The sequence below is a fragment of the Chanodichthys erythropterus genome, chromosome 3, assembly GCF_024489055.1.
Source record: "Chanodichthys erythropterus isolate Z2021 chromosome 3, ASM2448905v1, whole genome shotgun sequence".
NCBI lineage: Eukaryota > Metazoa > Chordata > Actinopteri > Cypriniformes > Xenocyprididae > Chanodichthys > Chanodichthys erythropterus.
The window spans coordinates 32,389,903-32,402,202 of NC_090223.1; the positions used below are offsets into that span (position 1 = coordinate 32,389,903).

General features: G+C 36.9%; 1 protein-coding gene across 3 annotated transcripts in view; it reads right to left on the minus strand.

Annotated features, from left to right (window-relative positions):
* The window catches only part of xylt1 (xylosyltransferase I), a 66,357-nt gene extending 62,905 nt beyond the window's left edge, over window positions 1-3,452 (minus strand). For 2 of the 3 annotated variants that reach the window (XM_067381860.1, XM_067381859.1), the window contains exon 1: window positions 2,799-3,269. In XM_067381860.1, the coding sequence (XP_067237961.1) occupies window positions 2,799-3,254 (456 nt within the window). In that variant the 5' untranslated portion in view covers window positions 3,255-3,269. Of the gene's footprint in view, window positions 1-2,798 lie in introns of all 3 variants that reach the window. The other variant, XM_067381861.1, reaches the window with a different exon arrangement.
* Between the last annotated feature and the right edge of the window lie 8,848 nt (window positions 3,453-12,300).

Genomic DNA, 12,300 nt, shown 5'->3' on the forward strand with positions numbered 1-12,300 from the left:
CCCCATTTATTTTTCTCTCTTTGAGTCAACAGAGGCCAGGTAGAGTGTAGCACTACACCAAAACACCCGAACAACAAAGACTTGCGCTGCTTTTTAGACAGACACAAACACACTACATCATCTGCACCGGCAAACCCAGAACAGACAAATTACCTGAAATTACTCGAAACAACAAATTAGCCATTAGGAAATCCAACAGTGATGTGGCTTCAAGATGAAGATTAATTTCGGACAAAAGCAGACTGATAGGCATCTGTGGCACTCAGCGGGTTTGAGAACCTTTAGGGGGTTCGGATGAGAAACACTTGCTCCAGACTTCCCACCTCGCTGATTCCATGCCGTCTCAGGACGAGGATCGAGATAAACAGCTGAAACAATCACACGGCTACGGGCTCTCACTTTAATCCTCTGCCAATCCTGTTTGCCAGAATAAACAGCCCACCGAGGCCACAAACAAATCCGAGCGCAGAACAGATATGGAAGAGCAGAGCGTGTACACAAGAGCACGGGCAAAAAGGTGACCGGCGCTGGGGTCACGCCACACTCTATTATTATTGTTCGAAGGAATCGAGTGGGATAGAGCGCTTCCTGCAGCAGAGTCGGATTCAAGCAGGATGATGGCTCTACGGGGAGCATTTCAGAGCAGACAACACCGAAAGACGGACACGCTTCACACCGCAGAGGCAGGATGGCACCAAGCCACTCTGCTGACATGCACACATTTACTGGACATTAACACTCCTTCCAAACTGCGACAACTTGAAGGCAAAACTGTCTGAGAAGCAAGTCCTGCTGAGAATTCGGCATCCGAAGGTGCCGTCGATTAGTGCTGGAGGGATTATAACGTGCACTTTAGTCTGCAGGATTAAATTCGACCACAGAAGAATAGAATTATCACATTAGACACAGATAGAGCAACAAGTCTGTGGGGATATTAGCGAGAGACTAAATGAGATGGAACGTCGCTCCAGGCTCGCTGTAGTTTACATTACACCTGGATTAGAAAGCTAAATTAACACCTCTGCAATTAAAAAGTACCGTACCACATGGTAGACAAATGGTGATGTTGGTATTAGCCTGCAGTGAAAATCTGTTCCAGCCTTCACATTTTTACATTATCCAGATTTACATGAACACAATTAGGATGATATTTCTTCAATGAGGAAAGAGCTGTTCAAACACAGCTATTGGTGACAGAAAGATTTCTAATTAGATTAGGCAAACCTATGTTTGAGAGAATTATGTTAATGAGATGCTACATGATAATTAGTATCAGTTAATTGTAAAAAATGATGCAGACTTGACGAGGGAGTGCAGCGCTTCTACTGAAGTGGGGTGTTTAATGTATTCTGTGCTAATTAATTAGAAACCGACTTTAATGTTTTATACACCTTGCTTTGGCTGTGTCTCAAAATTGAGCAAGCTTCCTACCTAGGCATGTGCATGATACATTTTTGCATAACATAACACAGATTAATACCAAAAAATGCTTCCTAGGTATAAGTTGCAACTAGGTTTTAAGACAGTCAGAGATCAAGTGGTGTCCACTGCAAAAACATTTCTGGTTTGAACAATTTTCTTTGTTTCACAAGAAGCTGATACACTGCAAAAAAAAAAAAAAAAAAAAGAGAAAGAGAAAACGTAACCTTAAATAGCTGTTTTTAACTGATCTGACCCAACTCTCACTGATGTTACCTAATGTAGTCGAGTCATTGTCCTCAACGCAAGGCATGGAGGGTCTGTCAGCAAAGCTGCAGGCAAAAACTCAGAGCAGGAGCATCATGTCCAGATAGATCAGCCAGCAGTTCAAGGCACAAACTCAATGGAGAATGTTACGAATCCACAAAATCAATAGTAAAATATGTCGATTTTAAAGTGAGGACAATGATTTTTCGTGCTTTCTGTGTCACTGTTTGGAAAATTTGCTTCAAATTCTTTTATATTAACAGACTTAATTATATATGACATATTAAATTAAGAATAGAAGAAAAATAGTATTTAAATCAAATGTACAAAAAAAATAAATAAATAAAAAAGCCATTAATGTGGATTCATAAACTCAAGGGGTTCAAGGTAAGTTTTAAAAATGACACATTTTTAAGACATGTTGACTACTAAGCGGACGTTTTGGGAAAATGACCAGGTTATTTCAGTCATACTAATCCATATTTTGACTAATTAATTGATGTTATCACATGAAATCCATTTTAATTTACCTGACAAAACATTTCTATAGTTTTTACTGTAAAATTGACCGATAAAGAGGACAAAAAAGAGGGCATTTAATAACAAAAATCGACGATTTACACTATATCCATAGCCGACAGAACCGGATCATATGTAATAATGCATCATTTCACTCTTCATAAAGGTCATAACGAGATCACTCCTAGCTCATAATAATATCACCAACACATTACATGAACATGATCTGAAAGCAACGCATGAGAGCTGAACTGCCTCTTCCGCCGCCGACATACACAATTACAATAGCAACAACTTAACGGGAGTTTTAACGGAGAGCGATCCGTCACACGAGATGCTAAAGTGTCCAACAAAACTGCATCTCGCGCGGCGCGCGCGACTGTCACATTCTCAGCTGTGCTTATAGTCATGACAACAAAGGGCTGCATTTCAGCACATCACTAACAAATCCTCCTGCCACCGTTCGTGTAAACATAAACACCCCGAAACGTTGGGTCTGCCTGGGGATCATTTCCGAACGAGAACGGGCCCGTTATGACGGCGGACCGTGAGGAATGAATGGTTTCGCGACGAACAGGGAAATTCCGCCTTACCGGCTGCTGTTTATGTCGAATGGACGCTTTCCCAAGCGGCGGCTGGTGATGCCTCTTCTGGTAGCCGCTCTTCGGGTACTCGCTGTAGGCTTTGTTGATGCCGATTCGGTCCCTCTTCTCTCTACCGTTGTCTTTTCGGTCTTCTCCCGTGTCCAGACTGCTGAAGTTCCACACGATGAGCGTTTGGACCAGCAGCACTGTCAGCGCGGCTATTAACGCTGACCGCGATCGGCGAGCCAGCTTACGGGCGCACAGACTGCCGAACATCTTCACCCTGAAGCGGCGAGGTGCCACTGCCGTGCGCCGACAGTCCGCTTTGTGGCTCAGCGTCGCGAAAGGAGCGTGGAGAGGGAGAGAGGGGGCGGTTGGCAAGGGCTCCGCTGGAGGAGAGAGAGAGCGGATGAAATATGGTCTGCGCCCCCTTGCGGTGACACATGTGAAGTACACGAGGGGCATTTCATGAAATGGGCGCCTTTTCCAGTGCTTATCAAAACATTTTGTCAGACAGTGACTAAACTGTTGTGTGAGCTAATTTATATATTTTAATATATTTTCAGATATAGCTGTGCCTTTAAAAAAGCAACAGGGTTGACAGTTCATTACGAGCCATGCGCTTAAGGCAAGGTCGTGATACTAAGGTGTTTGTTAGAAAGAATTTATTCCTGTGGATCCTTTTTGAACTGTTTGTCTTACAGTATATTTGTACTATCTATGTTTTTCTTTCCTGTTTAGGTACTCTTTTATGTTCTGCAATACCTTGTCACCAACTAAGATTGTACTGTATAATTTATGTTTATGTTGTGTTGAAATAAAAAAGAAAGAATTTAATCATGATATTTTGTACAAATATCCAATTATTTTGATATGACATATTAAATGCATGCACCTTGTTTTGAATAAAATATGTCTACAAAAAGCTAAATTTATAGATAGGAAATAAAAAAAATATTGCTTTCATTTAAAATGTGTAATTGGATCAATGATGTGACAGGTCTTTTTTTTTTTTGACCAAAGGCCTTAATAATAGTAATAAAAAACAAAAATATGACATCCAAAGTATGTAAGGTAGTACAACTAGATTTATTTTATTGAATCCAGAAGGTTTTAATTATATTTTGCTACATATAAAGGTATTTTAAAAGATTTTGAAGTGTCAAAAGGTAATTCGATTTAACCATCCAAAGGCCAATACAGCCATTTCATTTATGATTAAAATATCTTAAAATGTAATAAATGTATATATTCTGGCATATTTTATAACATCATATCAACATGAAAAATGGTATTAAAAATATGTGTAGAAGTCATTGCTTTGTTATGAACAAGAATGTCCAGAAAAATTAATTTCATTGATGTCATTCGGAGTAACCATTAAAAGGGAACATTTTGGTCACGCGTTCAGTATCATGTGACAGGATGTGACATCATTGAGACGCCTGCAAAGGACCACATGGTCGTGAAGCAAAGTAACTACTATTTGAAAAATTCATACCATGCATATGATCAAGTGAAAACATGAATTTTTCAAATAGTTGAAAGAGAGTTGAAAACATCAGGTCATTCGGTACAACCGCTATAAAACATGGAAAATGTTGTAATATTTTAAAAACTTGTACTAAATATAAAATGTTTGATTGTCCTTTTGCAAGCTATCAGTCTTTTAGCATTGGTTGAAAATATCGTCATTCGGTACAACCAAATGTGTCATTTGGTAAAATCAAAATTTTGGTTAAACTGAATGAGGTTTTTTGCTGACAAATTTTGTCCATCTTGTAAAAAAAATGACAAAAGCAGTGTTAATTGATTATAAAAACACATAATCTCATTGTTAATACTTAAAGGTGCCCTAGATTGTTTTTTTACAAGATGTAATATAAGTCCTAGGTGTCCCCTGAATGTGTCTGTGAAGTTTCAGCTCAAAATACCCCATAGATTTTTTTTAATTAATTTTTTTAACTGCCTATTTTGGGGCATCATTAACTATGCACTGATTTTTTCAGCACGGCCCCTTTAAGAGATGCGCTTCCTCTGCCACACGAGCTCTTAACTATACATGGCATAAACACAGTTTACACAGCTAATATAACCCTCAAATGGATCTTTACAAGATGTTCGTCATGCATGCTGTATGTATGCTTCGAATTATGTGAGTAAAGTATTTATTTAGATGGTTACGTTTGATTCTGTGTTAGTTTGAGGCTATGCTCTGTGGCTAACGGGCTAAAGCTAACATTACACACTGTTGGAGAGATTTATAAAGAATGAAGTTGTGTTTATGAATTATACATACTGCAAGTGTTTAAAAATGAAAATAGCGACGGCTCTCGTCTCCGTGAATACAGTAAGAAACGATGGTAACTTTAACCTCATTTAACAGTATATTAGCAACATGCTAATGAAACATTTAGAAAGACAATTTACAAATATGACTAAAAATATCATGTTATCATGGATCATGTCAGTTATTATTGCTCCATCTGCCATTTTTCGCTGTTGTTCTTGCTTGCTTACCTAGTCTGTGCACAGATCCAGCCGTTAATACTGCCTTTCCTTGTCTAATGCGTCAAATGGGCTGGCATAAGCAAATATTGGGGTCATACATATTAATGATCCCGACTGTTACATAACAGTTTCAGGTTTTATGTTGAGATCCGAGTGTTTTCCGGAGGTCTTTTAAACAAATAAGATTTACATAAGAATGAGGAAACAATGGGGTTTGAAACTCAATGTATGTCTTTTCCATGTACTGAACTCTTGTTATTCAACTATGCCGAGGAAAATTCAAATTCTGATTCTAGGGCACCTTTAATAAACTTCAAAATTAATTATATCTCCATTTTGTTTTGTTTTTTTACACTTTTAAAAACCTTATTTGTCAATGACCCAATTGCTAATACAGCAAGCAGAAAGAAAGATATGAGTGAGGACAGTTGTCCTCAGGAAGAAAGGACATAATATAAAGTATAAAATAAAATACATTTACTGGATGTTTGTTGATGTGTTAAAAAAAAAGTGTAAAATTGCATATTTGTGGAATCACCCATGTGAGGTTTTGAAGGGACCAGAAAAACCTTGCTTGCTCAAGAATAAATCTTTTGCAAGACTTCTTAAAATATAAATAGAGATAAAACTATAAAAATACCCAAACCACATAATCCTGTAAATGTCTATGTGAAAAATCAGTTTCCAAACTGCGAAGTTCCTCTTTCTGGTTAGTCGGGACTAGTTTCACATTGTTGTGTGTGCAGCTGTATGTATTGCCTCAGGGGTGAAGGTGAAGGGCTACATCATCTTTCAACCAGCCTTTATTATTGTCCACCGATCAATGGCTGCTAATTGATAGTGTTAACCTGTCAGATTTAGAAAAAGAGAGATAACCCTGGAGAGCCATCAAGATGACTTCCCAATACAAAGGACCCAGGTGAAGCATCGCCTACAGTTTTTTAATCAAGACTGAGGCCATCTTTCATCCAGCATAGAATGGCACCGGCTCGCACGACAACGAGATTCGGTTTCCATGGGAATACCCTCAGTGTCCCTCTTCCTTTCCTCTAGAAGTTCAGGAGACAGAGAGATGTGAGAATGCGACTCTGCTTAGACATCTCAGTGAGCACTGCTGTTTGTTCACAGCATTCTTGACATCATTAAAGTTGAATCAGCTACCCCGACGTGCTGCTCTATAATTCACAGCTCTCTCATTGAGATGGAGATCACAAGGCTTTGATGAATTTGAAAGAAAGCACAGGGCACAGTCACACTTCATTCCCCTCGTAGAATAGCTGTGGAGCCGGCAGAAAGTCCCTCGGGCAGCAGATGCTGAGGTGTGCAGTTACGAAGGGCTACGCATGACGACATTCACTGTCAGTATATGTGCGTGTGGGTCGTTAGATCTAGCAGAAGGGGAAGCCAGGGAACTCGTGCCCTTAGGCAGACGTACTCTCCATATGCCTCCTCTGGTCTTCTCTGCTCCAGGGTTCATGCCTCTACAAAATGAGATGTTCTGATGAACTGATGGCTAAAATCTGCCATCATTGTAACGTTTACTTATTAAGATTAAGTACAGTACCTTTCAAAAGTTTTTTTTTTTTTTTTTTTATATATTTTTAAAATATTTTTTTAAATATTTTTAAAATATTTTTTTAAATATTTTTAATATTTTTGCTCATCAAGGTTGCAATTATTTGATCAAAACTACAGTCAAAACAGAAATATTATTACAAATCAAATTTAAGACACTGAATCAGTGCTGATACCTCAGAAATCATTCTAATATGCTGATACTTATTATGTTGAAAACATTTGTTGTGCTTAATATTTTTGTGGAAACCGTAATACTTTTTTTTTCAGGATTCTTTTATAAAAAGTTTAAAAGCACAGCATTTATTTGAAATACAAATCGTTCGTAACAATGTATTTACTTCACTTTCCATCAATTTGATGCATCCTTGCTGAACTGAAATATTAATTTATTGAAAAAAAATAAATTGAACAGTATTGTATTTTTTAAGATTTACTAAGTTTTATTAAGTTAAAATGAGTTCTGTTGTTCTAATTGTTTAAGTCTCTATGAGAAATGCACGTCATGGCAAGGAAATTGTGTGTTGTCTAACTGTATTGAGAAGAACAAATAAATTATTCATCATTAAGATAAAAACATGCATGAAATACCTTAAAATGACACTCACACAGGCCTTAAAGGGAAATAAAAATGAAAATTCAGTCATTAATTCCACACCCATAAGACCTTCGTTCATCTTCAGAACACAAATTAATATATTTTTGATAAAATCCGATTGCTCAGTGAGGCCTCTTTTGCCAGCAAGATAATTAACACTTTCAATGCCCAGAAAGCAACTAAAGACGTATTTAAAACAGTTCATGTGACTACAGTGGTTCAACCTTAATGTTATGAAGCGACAAGAATACTTTTTGTGCACCAAAAAAACCCAACAAAATAATGACTTTATTCCACAATATCTAGTGATGGATGATTTCAAAACACTATGGAAGAGGATTAGGGCCAAGCAATAATAAAAAAATAAAACCATCTTAGGATTAAAGTTGTTAAATTTCGAGAAAAAAATTGTTAAATTTCAAGAAAAAAGTCGAGATAAAATGTCGAGAATAAACTCGTTAAATTACGAGAAAAAAGTCGAGATAAAATGTATGAGAAAAAACTACTTTATTCTCACAATTTAATGAGTTTATTCTCAACATTTTATCTCGACTTTTTTCTCAAAATTTAACGAGTTTCTTTTCGTAATTTAACGAGTTTATTCTCAACATTTTATTTCGACATTTTTCTCGAAATTTTACGAGTTCTTTCTTGAAATTTAATAACTTTAATCTTGAGATGGTTTTATTTTTTTATTATTGCTTGGCCCTAATCCTCTTCCGTAAAACACTGTTTCATGAAGCTTCAAAGATTTTCTGACCATTTATTTCGATTCAGTGGTTCGGAGCGTGTATCAAACTGCCAAAGTCACGCCTCCCAGTGGTGAACCACTGAAATTTTTGAAAAACTTATGAGTAACAAAGCCTCATTTACTGAAATCACATGACTTTGGCAGTTTGATACATGCTCCAAACCACTGAATCGAAACAAAAGATTTGCATGCATCGAAGCTTCATGAAACAGTGAACTAACCCTTTAAAGGAACACTCCATTTTTTTTTAAAAACTTTGCTGTGTAATATCATTGCGCCTGCTGCACTCATGGTACGGCAGCAAAGTTCCTTGATTATTACGCTGGAATGAGAGTATAGTTCCTAGCCATATCAGCCTTGAAAATCGCAACTTTTCATTTTCCATTGGTCTTAGTACATGATGTAACTACAGAAGAGTCAAGTTATAAATAGGAAAAATATCGAAACTCTTTGGTTATTTTTGAGTGAGATGCTAATGGTCTAATCCAATTCAATGAACTATGCTAAGCTATGCTAAAAGTGGTACCGCCAGACCCGGAGATCGGCTGAATGGATTCGAAAACGGTAAAACTCAACTGTTTAACTCTAGGGGAGTTGGAAAATTAGCCTATTTTCAAAAATAGTGGAGTGTTTCTTTAAGACTTGGTAAATGAAACACCAATCTTCTCCACTCTAGGATTAATGCCGGCAAAAATGAGGCGCATGTGAAACTGATATCAAGAGTTTGCAAAGATTTTTTCCCATTAACTTTTTTATTTTAAGTAAATAAAAATATATTTAATATCTTGAATGAACTTTAAATGCCAGGTTGCCATGACTTAAATTCTACCACCAAATTTAAAAAGATTACTGAAGGATACATTTATTTACATTCCCTTCATTGACATGGTTTTAAACTGTTAAACACTCCAAAAAAAATCAAAAGTTGAGAAAACTTAAAGTTTAAGGCAATCAGCTGCAACAAGTTCAGAAAACTCAAAAATCTGTTTGTGGTCTGAAACAATTGACAACATCACAAGACTATTTTTCACAAGAAACAAAACTGAAATACTTTGAAATGACACACACAGACATAAAGACTTAGTATACTTGATATTTACTTGATCATTTTGAGTAGAACAACAAACTGATTCTGACACAAGACAGCAAGTTACTAAACATGACAACAAGATCAAAAACAAATAAATAAAACCAGCCGACTAAAAAAATCAGAGTACATCTTAATAAAAAAGCACCATTTAGATGTAACAATCAAATACATTTTTGATTATTTTTGCATATTTTCTTGATCTAAGAACCATTTTTTACAGCGTAGGAATCCTGCCTCTTTCTCTTTGTCCTCTTTTCTGTCGATAGGGACAAGTAAGTCCTCCTTGTATTGACAGGCTGATCAGGCCTGCTGGGTTATAAAGCACATCTGTTTCAGTTTCACCAGTGGTTACTGAAGCATCTCCTGAATTTTCTGTACTTTGAGGGGTGCAGTCCATAAACAGTTAACGCACATCCTCAGACCTCCACTTAGACCGCAGAAAGCATTCAAATTGGTCACGATAAGAGCACTGCTGAGAATAAATACATGGATCAGTGAATCCCTCCCTGAAAAGGACATCAATAGTTAAGCATGCAAAATCATTCAATTTTCACCATCCTTATTAAAAAAAAAGGCAAAAGATCAAAGATTCAAAAGCGGCTAGATAATCTCCAAGCGAGCACTACGTTTTTTTTCTTTCTCGCTGTTTTCTAGTTTTATCTCTTCGTCATTTCAAGTTTGACATCTTTGAATCCTCCCACTATGGTTTAGCCTTGGCTGACTCATTCACAGCTGTAATTCCATACATCAGATCCACCGCTGAGCCACATCAGGCCAATCTGAGGCGAATGACGCATCGTCAGGTTAAACCTCTGACCCTTTGCACAGTCCCAAGGGAAAGAAACAGTGACACACTCATCCCAGTCAACCATGAAACACTCATGAAACACGTTTACTCAGACTGGAGTTAAATTGCTGTATTATGTGGATGCGAGAGGAAATAAAGAGTCTTGTGGGAAAAGGCCTATCGCAGGCCGCTCTACCAGTTGTTTTCGCACTTTTCTCTCATGCAGGCCTTGATTTATGGCATCGCTCATTGAAAGTGGGAGATTGAAGTCATAGAGCGCTTCCCATCAGGGCCCCGCCACTGACCTTGACCTCAGACACCGTCGGCCTCTCATCTGTCACAGCGCTCGCATCCGTCAGGATCCAGGCTGCTGATATGGATCCTGTGCTTACAGACAGGGCTCTTTTTTTATCCCCATTCATCGATCCGCTGAATAATTTATCATTGTTAATTTTCCCTGACAAATTGTTTCCTCTCTTGCTCACGTTTCCTGTGACGACTCAGAGATCATTCTGTTTTTGTTTGCGTTCACTCTGACATTGTGGGTTATGAGGCAGTGATTCTTTTGGCACCTGGACTAGTTGCTTTTGCATCACAGTTTTACACAATCACTTGGGCTTATGTTTTTAAATAGTCTTAACATTCTCAACATCCAACATCAAAGCGCAATTGTTATTGTGTCAGTAAATTGGCCAATGGTACCAAAATGAAAACTTTTTTTGCCATTAAGTGAGCTGTACTGGTAAAATAAAATAAGTTTAAGGTTTTTTTATTAACCTTTTTTCCCCAAGTAAAAAATGACACTGACTGCTTACTACTATACTACAAGAATGACAGTTTTGTCTGGCTGAATGCCATTGTGTATTACACTGAGCGTTTAGATACATATTTCAACTCAACAGCTGGTAAAATGAACAGGGCAAAGTCAATGGTTGTTTGGCAAGATTGTGATTCCTATTTCATTACTATGACAGGTCATTTGCCAGTTTAGCAGACATCAGAAGCATTCATGTCATAGATATTTATGGAATATACAGTCAAACCAATCATTATTCAGACATTTTTAATATATTTTTACTAGTGCGTGCAGGACACTATAGTTCATTTATGTAAGTGAGAATAGCTAAATAAAGTAAACTGTGACATATAATACCCAAATATTCTTCATACAGTGGACTACCAGTAAAATTGATAAAAATCTGGAACCAAAAATTATTCAGACACTTTGACCTGACCATGTTTTGCTTAAGTTTTATCTGACATAATTAAAATATATATATATATATTTTTTTTTCTGACACAGTTTAACTCTGAGATCTTGTCATATTTTATTACCTTTTTTTTTTTTAAACAATAGTGAATAAAATGTAATAATGAATGAAATGTTCAAGGTGTCTGAATAAATTTTGGTTTGACTGTACATGTACAGTATTTTTATGTGATGGCTCACACAATGTTTAGAAGTTGTGAAGAGTATGCCAGTTTTGCTGAGAAACAACTCAGTTTTGATCAGCAAGCTATGTGCATTAAGTTATTGCACAAAACATATTTGCGCCACTTTTTCAAAAAATTTAACACAGTTCTCCTTAAAAAATTTTAGCTTGGCAGAGCAGTACATTTTACATATAAAATGCACTAAAACTATCAAAACATTTAATATGGCTCAAATTAAGTAATTAGTCCATAACAGCAAACATACACACTGTATCACTCATAAAACAATGACCTCAAAATCACCAACAATGGGTGGCAGTATTCATTTTTTATTTGTAACATTTCTTTAAAAAACAAGAATGGCAGCTCTCTACCATTTAGAATTCACTGCATTATATATTACATGGTCCATGTTATAGTACAATATTATTCCTAAGTTGTCCCCTTTTGTATAGATAGTAAAGAAATTGAAAGACTTTACATCTAATTATTTTCATAGTATTTCATAGCACTGAAACCCTATTGTAAATGTTAGATTTTCCAAGGATCAGCATTCTCCCCTAAAAGTGATCAGGCAGACCAAACCGCAAATCGTAGAGACTGTTAGTACTCACATCTCCTACAACGTCACCAAGGCTCGCCCCGATCCGCCTGATGGGGGTTCTACAATGGTCAAAAGTAAGAAATGGCTCATAACTCCTGAACTGCTCGGATTCACTCGTGGACCTGTGAAATTTTCGGATATTTTGGATTTTTGAAGAACCT